General features: G+C 40.2%; 1 protein-coding gene across 3 annotated transcripts in view; it reads left to right on the top strand.

The window, feature by feature from the left end:
* Positions 1–16,648, top strand: part of LOC132395399 (grainyhead-like protein 2 homolog) — a 155,554-nt gene that overhangs the window by 97,636 nt on the left and 41,270 nt on the right. For all 3 annotated transcript variants that reach the window (XM_059971922.1, XM_059971932.1, XM_059971942.1), the window contains one exon: positions 7,873–7,967. In XM_059971922.1, coding sequence (XP_059827905.1) covers positions 7,873–7,967 — 95 coding nt within the window. The remainder of the gene's footprint in view (positions 1–7,872; positions 7,968–16,648) is intronic.

Below are 16,648 nucleotides of genomic sequence, written 5' to 3' on the forward strand. Positions count from 1 at the left end.
ACTTTGTTAATAAATTTTACTTTAACCTTGTTACTTTCAAGAGCTCACCATTTCTTATTCTCCCCGGCACTCGAATGGGATTACCTTCAGAGTGCGAGGACCTGTTTGCTTTGAAACTTGTTTTCTGTTCAGAACATCTGCCTAATTTGCATTAAATTAATAATTTTGCACAGACAATTACTGTTTTAAGGAAATGTTATTCACAACTTTCTCTGCTAGTAATTGGAGTTTGTAAATCATAAAATTTATGGCCTTGGCATTACTATTGCAATCCTCTGTAGTCATTCCTGCCACCCTAAGTCTGTTCTCAGTCTTTCTCTGGTTCAGATTTACTACTCTCAATCTCATGTATCAACTTCTCATGTTTCACAATATCGTCCTGACTTGTGGAAATCTCATAGAAACCTCCATGACCTTCACCCACATTTGGTGATCTGCTGCCCTATAGATTTGGGATTCCTACAAGGGTTAAGACTTTCCTTTCTAGATTAAAAGCTACCTCTCCAGCTAAGCTTCTGGTCATCATAGAATCTACCTTTTTAGTTTTCAAGTCTTTTAATCATTTCCTTACTATATAAATTACAGAGATAATTTCTTAGACAAAAACACAAACTGATTTAGGATTTCAAACTGGAATGTCGGTTTATATTCCTTCCATAGATGCTGCCTGAGTTCCTCCAGCATTTTACATTTGTTGCTCTGGATTTCCAGCATCTGCAGCATATTGTCAAGGATTCAGCCTATTGTTAACACAGAATAATTTATCTTTTTAGAGTATCAATAAGGATGTGTTTTATTTATTTTCTCCACTCCTGTAACTCCTGAAGGCATTGACTCCTTCCTGGGTATGTATTCCCCAATGCTTTATCCCAGTGGCGATGGATAGCCAGCAGGTGATAGATAGCAGGTAACAACCAAAATGAACCAATGTTAACTTCAGAATCAGGCTTATTGTGAGTGATGTAAGTCGTGAAAATTGATGTTTTTTGGCAGCAATGCAAGGCAGGCATAACTAAATACCATAAGTTATAATAAAAAATAAATAGCGTAAAAGAGGAATAGAGAGGCAAGGTTCATTATTTCATGGACTGTTCAGAAATCTGATGGCAGAGGGGAAGAAACTGCTCATTAAGTACTGAGAGTGTGTCGTCAGGCTCCTGTACCTCCTCCCTGGTAGCAGCAATGAGTAGAGGGCATACTGCAGATGGTGAATACCACCTTCTTGAGGTACCGCCTATTGAAGTTGTTCTCGATGGTGGGGAAGCTTGTGCCCGTGGTGGAACTAAATGAGCCCACAACTATCTGAAGCCTCTAATGATACAGTCCATTGGTGGCTTCATACCAGACAGTGATTCAATGGGTCAGAATGTTACCCACAATACATCTGCAGAAGTTTGCTAGAATCTTCAGTGATGTACCAAGTCTCCTCAAACGTCTAATGAAGTACAGCCACTGGTGTGCCTTTGTTGTGATTGCATCGATATGTTGGTTCCAGGATAGATCCTCTGAGATGTTGTTGCCCAGGAACTTGAAAGTGCTCACCCTTTCCACGGCTGCCCCTCAACTGAGGATAGGTGCGTGTTTTCCAAACCTTCCCTTTCTGAAGTCCATAGTCAATTGTTGGATCTTGCTGATGTTGAGCACTAGGTTGTTGTTGCGGCACCATTGAACTAGCCAATGTGTTTTGCTCTAATAGGCCTCCTCACCTCCTCTTGATTCTGCCAACTACATCGGCAAATTTATACATGGCATTTGAGCTGTGGTTAGTCACACAGTCTTGAACACATAAAGAGTAGAGCATTGGGCTAGACGTGCATCGTTGAGGGGTCTGTACCTCAGTATTGTCTTCATGCCAACATGCTCTCAGTCACATAGTTCAGCCTCTGAGCAGGAGGTGCTGTGAAGAAAGCAGACTGGAGATGGGGGCTGGATGCTGGATCATATCTAGGTAGGTAGTTTGTTTTCCACCCAGAACAAACAGGTGGCTTCAGATAAGCTTTATTTACCATACACTGATTAAACACCAAAGAAAATGTACTCAGGAAGTTGTAGTCCATGGGAATTAGTAAGTAGCTTTGCCTTTTTCTAGGGTTAATGGAACCAGGTTCAGGAACAGTTATTACCCTGCAACTTCCTGAACCTGTGTGGATAACTTCACTCCACTTCAATGATGAATTGACTCCACAACCTATGGACTCAGTTTCAAGGACTCGACACTCATGTTCTCAGTATTTTTTATTTCTTGTTGTTTACGATGTGCACAATTTATCTTCCTTTGCACATTGTTTTTGTCAGTCTTTGTTTATGTATTGCTTTTAATAAGTTCTCTTGTATTTCTTTATTTTGCTATAAATGCCTGCCAGAAAATGCATCTCAAGATGACATATAGTGACATATGCATACTTTGATGAATTTACTTTAAATGTTGACCTTTTCCTGGCCTAAAGTCAGCTGAGATTCTGTTATCCAGGGACAGGTTGTTTTGTTTGATCATTCAACCATGGCTAATTTGGTTCTGAATACTGCTGGAGGTTTCCATTTTTCTTAATTTAAATTGATTTTATGGTTACACCTTCCTGATTGTATTTACTCAGTCAGGTATTTTTGTAACTAGTTGACTTCAATTTTTGTTGAGTAGGTCTAGCTGTACAATATATCGGAGATTGAGTGTACATTACACTATCTATTGTTTTCAGAATACAATTTTATTATGGGATGAGCAGAGCTGTTTGGTTTAGGCATGAATAGGTATTCAACTTGTAACTCATTGCTTTAATTATTACTGATCCTTTAAAATCCATTACAGCTGGTGGTCAGTAGCTGGTATCTAGAATCATGGGACACTACAGCACAGAATCAAGCCCTTCAGCCCATCTAATCCATGCTAAACTATTATTTTGCCTAGCCCCATCATAGCCCTCCATACCCGTCCCATCATGTAGCTATCCAATCTTCTCTTAAATGTTGATATCAAAATACAGCATTTCTGCTGGCAGCTCATTTTACACTCACACCACCCTCTGAGTAAAGAAGTTCCTCCTTGGGTTCCCCTTAAATATTTAACCTTTCACCCTTAACCTATAAGCTCTAGCTGTTGTCTCACCCAACCTCAGTGGAAAAAAAAGTCTGCTTGCATTTACCCTATCTACACCCCTCATAACTTTGTATCAAGTCTATCAGATCTCCCCTTATTCTCTTATGCTCCAGGGAATGAAGTCCTAACCTTCTCAATCTTTCCATATAACTTGGGTCCTCAAGATCCGACAACACCCTTGTAAATTTTTCTCTGTACTCTTTTGATTTTATTGATACCTTCCCTGTAGGTAGGTGACCAGAACTGCATCAATATTCCAGATTAAGCCTCACCAATGCAACACCCCAAATCCTATGCTCAATGCACTGATTAATGAAGGCCAATCTAGAATTGTTTCTTACAGAAATAAAGTCATATTCACTACATACAAGGGGTGATTGATAAGTTTGTGGCCTAAGGTAGAAGGAGTCAATTTTACAAAACCTAGCACATTTATTTTTCAACATAGTCCCCTCCTACATTTACACACTTAGTCCAGCGGTCGTGGATATGGATCTTTGACTTCCAGGAAGTGTCCACAGCAGGGATGATTGATAAGTTTGTGGACTAAGGTAGAAGGAGATGAGTTATTAACTTCAAACTTTCTGCATAATCACTCAAAGAGTTGAACTGCATGTGCATGTAAAGAGAGCTGTGTAACTCATCTCCTTCTACCTTAGGCCACGAACTTCAATCACCCGTCATATATTAGCTGATGCCTACGTTACTAGATGTTTTGTGTAAAGCAGATGACGTCGTAATGTTTGCAGTTATATGGCCAATCACTTAGAGTTTTAAAACGCCAGCAGCGTTAACACCACTGAGATTATGATGTGTGGCCTGTTAACGTAATGGTTAGTGTATTGCTTTACAGCACCAGTAACCTGGGTTCAATTACTGCCATTGTCCGTAATGAGTTTGTACGTTCTCCCCATGACCATGTGTGTTTCCTCTGGGTGGTCTGGTTTCCTCCCACATTCATAGACGTGCAGGTTACTAGGTTAATTGGTCATGTGGGCATCGCAGGTTCATTGGGCTGGAAGGGTCTGTTATCGTGCAACACTCATGGACCACTTTATCAGGTACACCCATACATTAATGCAGCTATCTAATCAGCCAATCATGTGGCAGCAACTCGATGCGTAAAGGCATGCAGACATGGTCGAGAGGTTCGGTTGTTGTTCAGACCAAACATCAGAGTGAGAAAGGAATATGATCTAAGTGACTTTGACCGGGGAATGATTATTGGTGCCAGACAGATTGGTTGAAGTATCTCAGAAACTGTTAATTTCCTGGAATTTTCATGCATAACAGTCTCTAGAGTTTACAGGAAATGGTGTGAAAAACAAAGCAACATCCAGTGAGCGGCGGTTCTGTTGTGTTGTGCATTCTCTTCATTAACATTAATGAGGAGGATCCACAACACATAGAACCCTCTGCTACAGGAGCAAAAGACCATGAACGTAGACTCAATGGCCACTTTTCAGATACAGGAGGTAGCTAATAAAGTGGCCACTTAGTGTATATCTGTAGAAAGATTTCCAATTATTCCAGTGTGGTTTTGCAAGACAATATTAAAGGAATATTTAAGACAACATGTAAGGAATAAAGTGTGTGCTTTTCGGCTAATGTTTCATTCAGCTCTGCATTACCAAGCAGCAATGAAGGGCTGCTGAAGTAGACCACAATATAACATCATCTTAGTAGTGTACGTCAGTGAGAAGCTCAGAGGCGCAACGTGCATTTCTTGACTTTTCAAGGCAGTGTAGGAAGCTGCCATTGACAGTGACAGTTTAAGCAAACATATCAGGTCAAAGTAAAACTTTTATCTTGCTTTTGAAAAAGCACAAGGGTATTCCTGCATTGTCCTTGAAACATTAACCTGTTGCTGTTTGTGAAAGTTTATAGTAGCAGCGAGTCGTAAGACTTAAACACATCATTAATGGTGAGTCTGGGTATGTCGGAAGATGTGAAAGTTGCTCTGCAGTTAGACATTTATCTTCAGTTTGGCTTGTAGGGTTGTTCACCGAGCCTATGGGTTAGGTCACAAATGTTTCATCAACAGTCACTGTTGGGTCCTGGAGAGGACAAATGTAATATACCAAATCCAATATGGAGACTGCTCCAAACACTATGTTGGACACATGAGAAGAAAACTATCCATGAAACTACATGAACATCAGCTTAGCCATAAGAAGGTATGATCCTATGTCACTCATCTCAGTACATGAAGACCAAGAAGGGCACAAGTTCATTGTGGAAACACAAAACTCCTGGCCGAAGAACAAAAGAAGAAATAAAGAGAATTCTTAGAAGCTTTGTTCTCAATGAAAGACTCTATTAGCAAGCATATTGACATGGATGCAATTTACAAACCTATGTTTCTGTGGAGTGAGCTGCGGACACCCAAGAAACCAACGCTCACAACAACCAAAATGGGCCCCACAAAGATCACTCAGCTGGGACCCAGTAGGGAATGGAGGCCAGCGTGACAGTTAACCAATCAGAACGACAAGTCAGACCAATACAAACGCGGGCAGTCTGCAGGAACAGCATTCAACTATGTACAGGTAATGTCACCTCAACTGGTGATGAAATGCTTGTGACCTGATCTCCAGCCTCAGTGAACAACCCCACAAACAAGCAGCCAACACAAGCTACCAATCTTCTCTTTCATTTCATTTATCACCAGCTTCTAGAACCCAAAGAATTTTGCTCCTGGAGCATATGAGAAGCAGAACCAGCAGTAGGCCATTAAACCTCTTGGACCTGTTCGGAATCAGAGTCTGACATTCTGTATGTTGTGAAATTTTTGTTTACATACTGTATATACACATTTACACATGTACATAGGCACTCGGTTAAGCAGCCTCTTATTTGGGACATTTCTTAAAGAACAAAAACTAATCAAGGAAAGAGCTGGGATTCCCTTTGTTTATTTGGGACATTCTGCCACTTAATTGCGACAGGACGCTGTTGCTGAACATTTTCCAACTAGCATCAGTCATGGTCGTCAGACACTAAGTTGCTTACAGCGAGTAATTTTTAAATTGTGTCAGTAGCATGTGTTTCTCTTCAAAAAGCAGTGATTTTTGTCACTGTTAGTTGGCAAGAAATAAGCAGGAAGACTGTTCTGCTCACTGCAGTTTCAAGTATTTAGGCTGCGCTACCATATCTCTCTGATAGTCTAGGCTTCAGTAGCATGCTCCTTGCTACTATAACGCCAAGGTACATTAGTCACAGAGGTAGATGCAGCATGTTCAATATTGGGTTTCCAAAATGAGTTGGGCTCAGGATTTAAGTCAGCACAGCAATAGCAGGTCATAGTTTACAAATGTTAAACATGGACAATATAAATTGTCAATGAACAGTATTAAAGTGGAGGTAGGTGTTGTTTGGTGTATTCATGTTGACAGTATCTTTCCATTATATAAGGGGCATCACACTAGCCCTTATTTCACCTATTACAGTGCCGGTGACCCAGGTTAAATTCCTGCTACTGTCTATAGGGAGTTTGTATGTTCTCCCCATGACCACGTGGGTTTCCTCCCACATCCCAAAGACGTAGGGGTTAGTAGGTCAATTGGTCATGTGGGTGTAAATTGGACAGCACAAGCTTGTTAGGCCAGCTGTATCTCTAAATAAAAATGAGAACGGGCAAGTTAGTGCATAAGAAGCATTTGGCCCTCAGAATAATACAGAGATGTTTTTAAAGTAGTGAGTAGCAAGGAGAAAGTTTTTTCAATTGCTTAAGTGGGATACAGTGACAAAGGTTAAAATTACAAATTAGTACAGATTCAAGAATTTCTGAAGCATCTGATCAATACATACAATGTACTTTCGGATTGAAGTGGGGGGGGGGGAATGATCCAGCTCCTGTGATTTCGTAATGCATGATGAGTTCAGTTTTGCGGCTCTGTGGGTTTACATGATGTTAAATCAACAGTGCTACTGTCGAAATATATGATCTAATGACGATGCAGAGGAAGTGTCATTAAAAAGTAACAAATCATTGTCTTGAGTTACTTGCACAATAATTTGGGATATTGCCAGGTAATCTGCAACATTTAGAATCAAAGTTCAAAGTAAATTTAGTATCAAAATGCCTATGTCATCGTTTACTACCTTGAGATTTATATTCTTGCAGACATTTACAGGAAAATAAAGAAATGCAGCACAATAGAATTTATGAAAAACTAGTGAGTCTGAAGATTGTAGAGTCAGTTGAAGTGAGTGAAGTTATCCATGCTGGTTCAGGGGCCTGATGGTTGAGGGGTTCCTGAGCCTGATGGTGTGGGACCTAAGGCTCCTGCACCTCCTTCCTGATGGCAACTGTGTGAAAGAGCAAAGCCTGGATGATGGGGGTCCTTGATGTTGGATACTGTTTCCATGTGGCTGTGCTTCTTGTATAAGTGCTCAGTGATGGGAAGAGCTTTAATCAAGAATACTTTGTTCTTTAAAACCTGCTCCCTGATTATCAATTTAACTATTCTGCAGTTTATTATTTGTTAATTAATTACTGGTAATATTACTACCACTGTGTGTGAGTTATATGTACTGTGTTGTGCACCTTGGTCTGGACTAACATTGTTTCTTTTGGCAGTGTACATTTATGTGGTAGAGTGAAATTGAAGCTTAGGAAAGTTAAACTGCATGAAAATTAGCAATTCTACACTCGAAACCGACACTGTTTCCTTGTACCCAGTCCAGGTGGTGACTCTTTATCTATGAGCTGAACTGATCCTGCTGGCTTTTCACACCACATTCCTCTTTGTCTCTTTCTTTCTCCACCATGTTAGCTGATTACAAAGAGAGCTTCAACACCATTGGAAACATAGAAGAAATTGCTTACAATGCCATCTCTTTCACCTGGGACGTGAACGAGGAAGCTAAGGTAAGGAATTTCTTTTTACCAACGTAATGAATGGAGGATTGGATGCCTATTTCCTAGAAACCACCAGTTCTACAAACCAGATTCCTTCTCCTTCAGTCCTTTACTTTTTCCACCTATCACCTCCTAGCATCTCTCCTCATCCCCCTTCCCACCTGCTTGCTTTCCCCTCGCCTAGCTTCACCCGTCACGTACCAGCTTGTGTTCCTTTCACTCCCCTCATCTTTTTATTCAGGCTTGTACCCTGTTCCTTTCCAGTATTCATGAAGGGTCTCAAGCCGAAATGTCGACTGTTTATTCCTCTCCATAGATGCTGCCTGACCCACTGATTTTCTGCGACATTTTGTATATATTACTCTGGATTTCCAGCATCTGCAAAATTCGTGTTTTTCTCCCCTACAAGCCATGTGTGTTACTTCTCCTTATTGACTCAACCCATGTCTTCACCTAGAACCAGTAATTAAATGTAATTATTTTTAAATTTAAAGATACAGCACTGTAACAGGCCCTTTCCAGCCCAACAAACCCAATTACCCCCATGTGACCAATTAACCCACTAACCTGTACATCTTTGGAATGTGAGAGGAAACCAGAGCACCCAGAGGAAACCCACATGGTCACAGAGAGAACGTGCAAATTCCTTACAGACAGTGGCAGGAATTGAACCCAGGTTGCTGGCACTGTAATAGTAGTACACTAACCACCATGCTACCATGCCACCCCTAAAAGGCATACAGAAGCAACTAATTAGTTATTAATCTAGCAACAAGACCCAAAATAAGAATACAAAATCCCTCTGAATGGGTATTTCCTTAGGCTGCCAAAGCTCTGCCTGAGAAATACTGTGTCTATGGACAAATTGTGCTTCAGTAACATATTGGCCGTGCCTTGGGAGCTCCTTGGAAGAAACTGCTGATGCGACTGGATAGGATTGTACAAGTATTATGACCTACTTTATGTATTTTGCCAGTATTAGCACGTTGCGATCCCTTTAGAATGTAACTGTAAGCTATCATTGAAGCAGTCAGCTGTAACATGTTCATTCATAAATGGGAAGGCAGTCTTAAACAGATAAAAGTTGAAGGAGAGGCTTGGGAAGGGACCTCCTTTTCCTTATTCCTCTTTCAGTTTTAATTTTTGGCAAAAGACAGATAAGATGTATTGGAAATGTGATTCCATTAAGAGAGTTAGAAGACTATGTATCAGAGAGAAAATAATCACAACCTAGGTTTTGGCATTACAATATGTCTCTGCTGCTGCTGTCAGAAATATTTTTAAATGACATAACATGCCTTGGTCAGAATAGGCAATATTTTGTTTAGAGCTGACACATAACATTTTAATGCTTAGGATTCAAAGTTCAAAGTAAATCTTATTATCAAAGTACATGTATATCATCATATACAACCCTTAGATTCGTTTTTCTGTGGACATACTCAGCAAATCTATAGAATAGTAACTAAAACAAGATCAAGGAAAGATCAACCAGAGTGCAGAAAACAACAGACTGTGCAAATATAAATGAATAGCAATAAATAATGAAAACATGAGATAAAGAGTCCTTAAAGTGAGATCATTGGTTGTAGGAACATCTCAATGATGGGGTAAGTGAGTGTAATTAATCAACAGACTGATGGTTGAGGGGTAGTAACTGTTTTTGAACCTGGTGGTGCAAGTTCTGAGACTTTCTACCTGATGGCAACAGTGAGAAGAGAGCACGGCCTGGGTGATGGGGGTCTCTGATGATGGGCCCTGATTTCCTGTGACAGTGTTTCATGTAGATATGCTCAATGGTTGGGAGGGCTTTACCCGTGATGTACTGGGATGAATCCACTACTTTTTGTAGGATTGTCTAGTTGGTGTTTCCATACCAGTCAATATGCTCGCCACTACACATCTATAGAAGTTTGTCAAAGTTTTAGACACTGATTCCTAAGGAAGTTTGTGTAGATAGAGTCTTAGAACATTACAGCACAGAAACAGGCCCTACAGCCCATCTAGTCTATGCCGAACTGTTATTTTGCCTAGTCCCATCAACCCACACCTAGACTATAGCCCTCCATACCCTTCCCATCTATGTATATACTTATCCAAACCTCTCTAAAATGAGGCAATATAACACATGTCCACCATTTCCACTGGCTGCTCACTCCACACTCGCATCACCCTCTGAGTGAAAAACTTTCACCTCAGGTTCTCTTTAAGCATTTCACTTTTCACTCTTAATCTATGATCTCTAGTTCCAGTCTCACTCAACCTCAGTGGAAAAAGTTCTGCTTGCATTTACCCTTTCTATACCCCTCATAATTTTGTATACCTCTGTCAAATCTCCCCTCATTCTCCTATTCTCCAGGAATAAAACCCGAACCTATTGAATGTTTCCTGTAACTCAGGTCCTCAAGTCCCAGTAGCATTCTTGTAAATTTTCTCTGTACTCTTTCAGTCTTGTTGATATCTGTAGGCAGGTGAATAGAAATGCACACAGTGCTCCAAATTAGGCCTAATCAAAATCTTATTCAACTTCAATGTAACAATCCAACCCAGTACTCTGATTTATAAAAGCTAATAAGCCAAAAGCTCTTTTTACAACCCTATCTACCTGTGACACCACTTTCAAGGAATTAAGCATCTGTATTCCCAGATCCCAGTGTTATACTACACTCCGCAGTGCCCTACTGTTCACTGTGTCAGTCCTGCCTTGGTTTGTCCTCCCAAAGTGCACACTGGTCTGTATTAAATTACATCTCAGCCCATTTTTCCAGCTGTTCCAGATCCCGCTGCAAGCTCTGGTAGCCTTCCTCACTGTCTATTATTCCCCCAATCTTGGTGTCATTTGCAAATTTGCTGATCTAGTTTACCACATTATCATCCAGATCATTGAAATAAATGACAAACAACCCACCACCAATCCCTGCAGCACACCAGCAGTCAAGAGGCCTGCAGTCAGAGAGGCAACCATCTGCTACCACTCTCTGGCTTCTCCCGCTAAGTCAATGTTAAATGCAGTTTACTACCTCATCCTGAATGCCAAACAACTGAAACTTCTTGATCAGCCTTCCATGCAGCACTTTGTTAAATGTCCTGCTAAAATGTATGCTAAACATATGTTATTAAGCCTGCTTTTTGTTGCCATGTTCAGTGAACATTCGGACTTTTTGAGGTAGAGTATTGAGTGACCTGGATCACTTTGACCCCCTCCTCTTGTACATGAATGCCCAGCCTGTAAAAAACACAAATGCAGTCTGTATTTCCATAAAGAGCTAAGATCTGTAGAACCTGCTGGAGCCATGAAAGGAGAGCGTGATTATCTGGATTAGTGGGTTAAATCCTCCAGACTCTGCAGTAAGTCAGGATTCAAAGCTGAATTGGCTTGTAAAATCTCTAAAAGCCTCAAGTGGCCATGTCCCACTTTGCAGTCATCCAGAGTTGTTGCCTTACTCGAAGAGTTCCCTATTGTCAAGAGCTGTTCTCTTGTGTTTTCTACTCTATGTTCTCTTCCATTTAGCTCATTAAGGGAAGGAATTGTGTTTTTATAGCGTTGGGTAAATGCCATTGACTTGGCATTCCCCTAATAAATGGATAGATAGTTGTCTCTCTCTGTTCATATTTAACTTTAGAAAGAAACAATAGGTTGCAGCACCACTCCTAAATTTGGAAAACACTGTATATTTGTTCAAAATATGACAAAAAAATTATTTAAGCATTTCTATCCAGTCCTTGACATAAGCTTAACTTTTAATCCTTTGCTCTATCTCTGCATACACTTGTTGTCTGCTTGACTGAGACCTACAATTAAATTTGCGATGACATTTCATGTTACTAGGATACAGTCATAGTTGAACTGGCATGAAAAGTTACTGCAGGAAGAAACTTTGTCAGGTACATACAGTATTATTAGCAAATCTGGCTCTTTCAATCAGCCTTTTCAAATATAATAGTCTGTGAGACAGGATGCTATTGCTCAGGCCTGCCAGAAACTGCAGGGATGACTTGCACACTTTAGTTTAGAAAAAAATGGTAGCTACAAAGAGTGTATTTTAGCTGGGGCAGTGCAGTGACCAAGTGACATTGTGACACATCAGAGATGGTTGAATGCTCAAGTCATGGTCTTTCTTCATGGGTACTAGGATGAGTAACTGACCAGGAGATAGAGTTAATGATGTCCCCTGCTGAAGGTATACCAAGTGTAGGCAGGATGGTTAGGGCAGTAGAATGCTCCTCCTGTGAGATGTGGGGTTGGACGATACCTAGCGGCCTCCCTGATGACTACATCTGCAGGAAGTGCACACAACTTCGGCTCCTGACTGACAAGGTCAAGGAACTAGAGATAGAGCTGGATGTGCCTCAGGACCACCTGGGCAGTGAAAACCTCAAAGCTGAGACTTTTACTAAGGTGGTCACACCCAGACTGCAGGCTTCAGATAGTAGATGAGTGACCACCAGGAGAATAAGCAGTTAGAGAGTTAGAGTAGAGTTCCCCTGTGTCCATTCACCTCAGCAACAAGTATGGCCCTTTGGATACTGCCGGGGGGTGGGGAGGGGATAAGCTGTCAGGTCACAGCTGTAGCAGCACCCAGGCCAGTAGCAGGGAAGGGTAAATTCAGGTAGAGTGATAGTGGTAGGAGAGTTGATAGTGAGAGAGAAGGGCAGGAGATTCAGCGGCTGTGAAAGAGATGCCAGGATGGTGTGTTGCCTCCCAGGTGCTAGAGTCAAGGATATCTCAAGAGTGGTTGCAGAGTGTTCTCAAGGGGGAAGGTGAGCAGCCAGAGGTCATGGTGCACATTGGCACCAATGACATAGGTAGAAAGGAGGAAGAGCTCTTGCACATGAGTTTAGGGAGTTGGGAAAAAGGTTGAAGAGCAGGTCCTCCGAGGTGGAAATCTCTGGATTATTTCCAGTGCCACATGGTAGTCAGGGCAGGAATACGATGATAGTACAGATGAATGAGAGGCGAGGAACTGTATATATAAATATATATAATTAAATTATAGTGCAAAAAGAGGAAAAAAAAGTATAGAGTGAGGTTGTGTTCAAGGATTCATTGTCCATTCATAAATCTGATGGCAGAGGGAAAGAAGCTGTTCCTGAAACAATGAATGTGTATCTTCAGGCTCCTCCTTGATGGTAGCAATGAGAGGAGGACATGTCCTGAGTGATGGGGGTCTTAAGTAGCAGTTGGTACTTTTTTGAGGCATTGCCTTTTGCAAGTGTCCTGAATGCTGGGTAGGCTTGTACCCGTGATGGAGATGTCTGAGATTACAACCTTTTGCAGCTTTTCCTGAGATCCAATGGTCCCTCCATACCAGATGGTGAGGTAACTAGTTAGACTGTTCTCCATGGTACCGCTGTAGAAGTTTACGAGTGTCATTACTAATATACCAAGTCTCCTCAAACTCCTAATGAAATATAGACACCGTCGTGCGCTTTTGTAATTGCATCAATATGTTGGGCCCAGGTTAGATCGTCAGAGATGTTGACACCTAGGAACTTCTAACTGCTCACCCTTTCCACTACTGATCCCTCGATAAGGACTAGTGTCTGTTCCCTGACTTCCACTTCCTGAAGTCCATAATCAATTCTATGGTCTTACTGAAGATGCGTGCAAGGTTGAGTTTGCGATACCACTCAACCTGTATGTCTCCTCGTCACCATCTGAAATTCTTCAACCATAGTTGTGTCATCGGTAAATTTATAGATGGTGTTTGAGCTATGCCTAGCCAGTCAGTCATTTGCTTAGAGTGTTATGTATTCAGGCAACAATAAATATATGAGTTCGGCAAGGGTTTATATAACAAACAACATGTTTATTAAACACTGAAAACAAACCCCTCCAAAAGTAAACAAACACTAACGTAACCAGAAATCAGCTGCTGTGCGGCAGTTTAAACAGTTCTTAAAGCGATGTTGCAAAAACAGTTCTTTAAAGTAGTATTGCCAAAAGTTCGAAATGCTCACAGTCCATTTAAGGAAGAGACTTTTTAAGACGATTTAAATTCTCTTTCATGTCGTTTTTCTTCAGTCCCTGATGTCAAACTTTTCCCACGAAGAATTTTACGAAACGGAACGGCTTAAAGGCACTGACCTTTCCTTCCACACTATCCTCAATCCTTTCTGGTATTCCCAGGGATTAACACGAGAATAGTCACCGAAATCCTTCCAAATAAGGATCAAACAAAGGTCAAACCTGTTTCACCATAGAAATCGATTCTCCTCGATCTTTAACTCCCGAACTCCGATCTTCACTCTCCACTGATTCTCAAACTAGCAGTATTGTAAAGAACCTGCTGGCAATGACCTTTTAAACTTTAGGCATTAGATAAAACTTCATCTTTCAACTAAACTGCGTCATCACATTAAATCACGCAGTGGCATGAAATCAACTTGGCAAATCCAGCCATGAACTGCCCCTCCTCACAGGGTGGGGTCTTCCTTTTATAACCTGTAAAAAAAAAACCTGTCACATGATCTCTACTGGTGGGAAAATGACATCACTCCACCATCACAAGACCATTACCTCAAGTCCAGTATAGCTTCAACCCCAGTCACATGACAAAGGTACCACTGTCATGTGACATGAGTATGTAACACCTCCCTCCAAAAAAAAAACATTTTTGGTCTGACAAGAACAAAAATTTTTAACAATTACTTGCAAGAAAAACAAATGCATAAATTTTATAACATACATAATATACAATACCAATCATACAACAGCTTATAACTCACAATACAGTAGGAGTGTTACAATTGAAAAAAAAAACCCCTCCATAAAAAAATTACAGTGTACATTCAACATCGAGATAGACAATCAGCAACCACATTATCTTTACCTTTAATATGAGTTATCACAATATTGTACTCTTGTAACACCAAACTCCAATTTAATAATCTTCTGTTTTTGTTTTTCATCTTACTCAGAAAAACTAACGGATTATGATTAGTGTAAACAATAAGTGGTTTTTGAGTTGTACCAACATATACCTCAAAATATTCCAAAGCTAAAACAAGAGATAACAATTCTTCCTCTATTGTCGAATAGTTTCTTTGATGCTTATTAAATTTCTTAGAAAAGTAAGCTACTGGATGATCAACCTCATCACCCTCATTCCTTTGCATTAATATTGCTCCTGCAGCCTCATCACTAGCATCCACAGCCAATGAAAAAGGTTTTTCAAAGTCAGGTGCCTTAAGCACAGGTTGTTGACATATCATTATTTTCAATTTTTCAAATGCTTCTTGACAAGGCACTGTCCACACAAACTTCACATTCTTCTGCAGAAGGTTAGTTAATGGAAGGGCAACATTAGCAAAATTCTTACAAAATTTTCGAATATATCCTACCATTCCCAAGAATCTTCTGAGAGTTTTTTTTCCCCGTTGGAGTGGGAATCTCTAAAATTGCCTGAACTTTTGCCTGAACAGGAGCTACCTTACCTTGACTCACAACATAACCAAGGTAAGTCACAGTGGCATGTCCAAATTCACTCTTAGCTAAATTAATAGTTAAATTAGCAGCCTTTCAAACAATTTCTCCACCGCAATAATGTGTGCTTCCCAAGTATCATTTCCTGTCACTAAATCATCAATATAAGCATCAGTATCTTTCAATCCCTGAATCACAGAGTTAATCATCCTCTGGAAAGTACCCGGGGCATTCTTCATCCCAAATGGAAGAACATTATACTCATATAACCCAGATGGAGTTACAAATGCAGAAATCTCTCTACCTCTGTCCATTAATGGAACACACCAATACCCTTTCAATAAGTCAATCTTTGTAAGGAACTTTGCTTTTCCAACTTTATCTATACAATCATCTACTCTAGGAATTGGATATGCATCTGTTTTCATTACAGCATTCACCTTCCAATAGTCCGTACAAAACCTAATACTACCATCTGGTTTTGGCACCATAACACATGGCGAACTCCAATTCGAGTTAGAATGTCTAATAATATTATTCTCTAACATATATTCAATTTCTTTCTCAGCAAGTTCACATTTTTCTATGTTCATCCTATGTGGATGTTGTTTAATAAGTTTGGCATCTCCAACATCTACATCATGTGAAGCTATAGTAGTCCTTCTCGGAACATCTGGAAACAACTCCCTATATTTAAAAATTAATTCCTTCATCTGTTGTTTCTGCTCTAGCTGTAAATGTGCTAATTTCTCATCAATATTTTCCAGAATGGTTGAATTTGGTAACCTAACAGAAACAATGTTGGATTTAGAATGAAAATCAGATGAATCATGTACCATGTTCCTAGTTAAATCAAACTCATTCTCACTAACCACAACAGTCACAGTATCAGATTGTTTCTCAAAATATGGTTTTATCATATTTATATGGCAAAGTTGTGTTGACCTTCTATGATCTGGAGTTTTTATCACGTAATCCACATCATTGATTTTAGACACAATTTCATAAGGACCATGAAATCTAGCTTGTAAAGGATTTGTCTGCACTGGGAAAAGAACCAACACCTTATCTCCAGGCTTAAACATCCTCATCCTAGCTTCTTTATCATACCAAGTCTTCATTTTCTCCTGAGCCAACTTTAAATTTTCCTTGGCTAAGCTACAAGCTTTATGTAACCTGTCCTTAAATTTCAACACATAGTCCAACAAATTAGTGTGTACTTCCTTACTAATCCACTGTTCTTTCAATAAAGCTAAAGGTCCTC

Source organism: Hypanus sabinus, chromosome 1 (assembly GCF_030144855.1).
Source record: "Hypanus sabinus isolate sHypSab1 chromosome 1, sHypSab1.hap1, whole genome shotgun sequence".
Classification (NCBI taxonomy): Eukaryota; Metazoa; Chordata; class Chondrichthyes; order Myliobatiformes; family Dasyatidae; genus Hypanus; species Hypanus sabinus.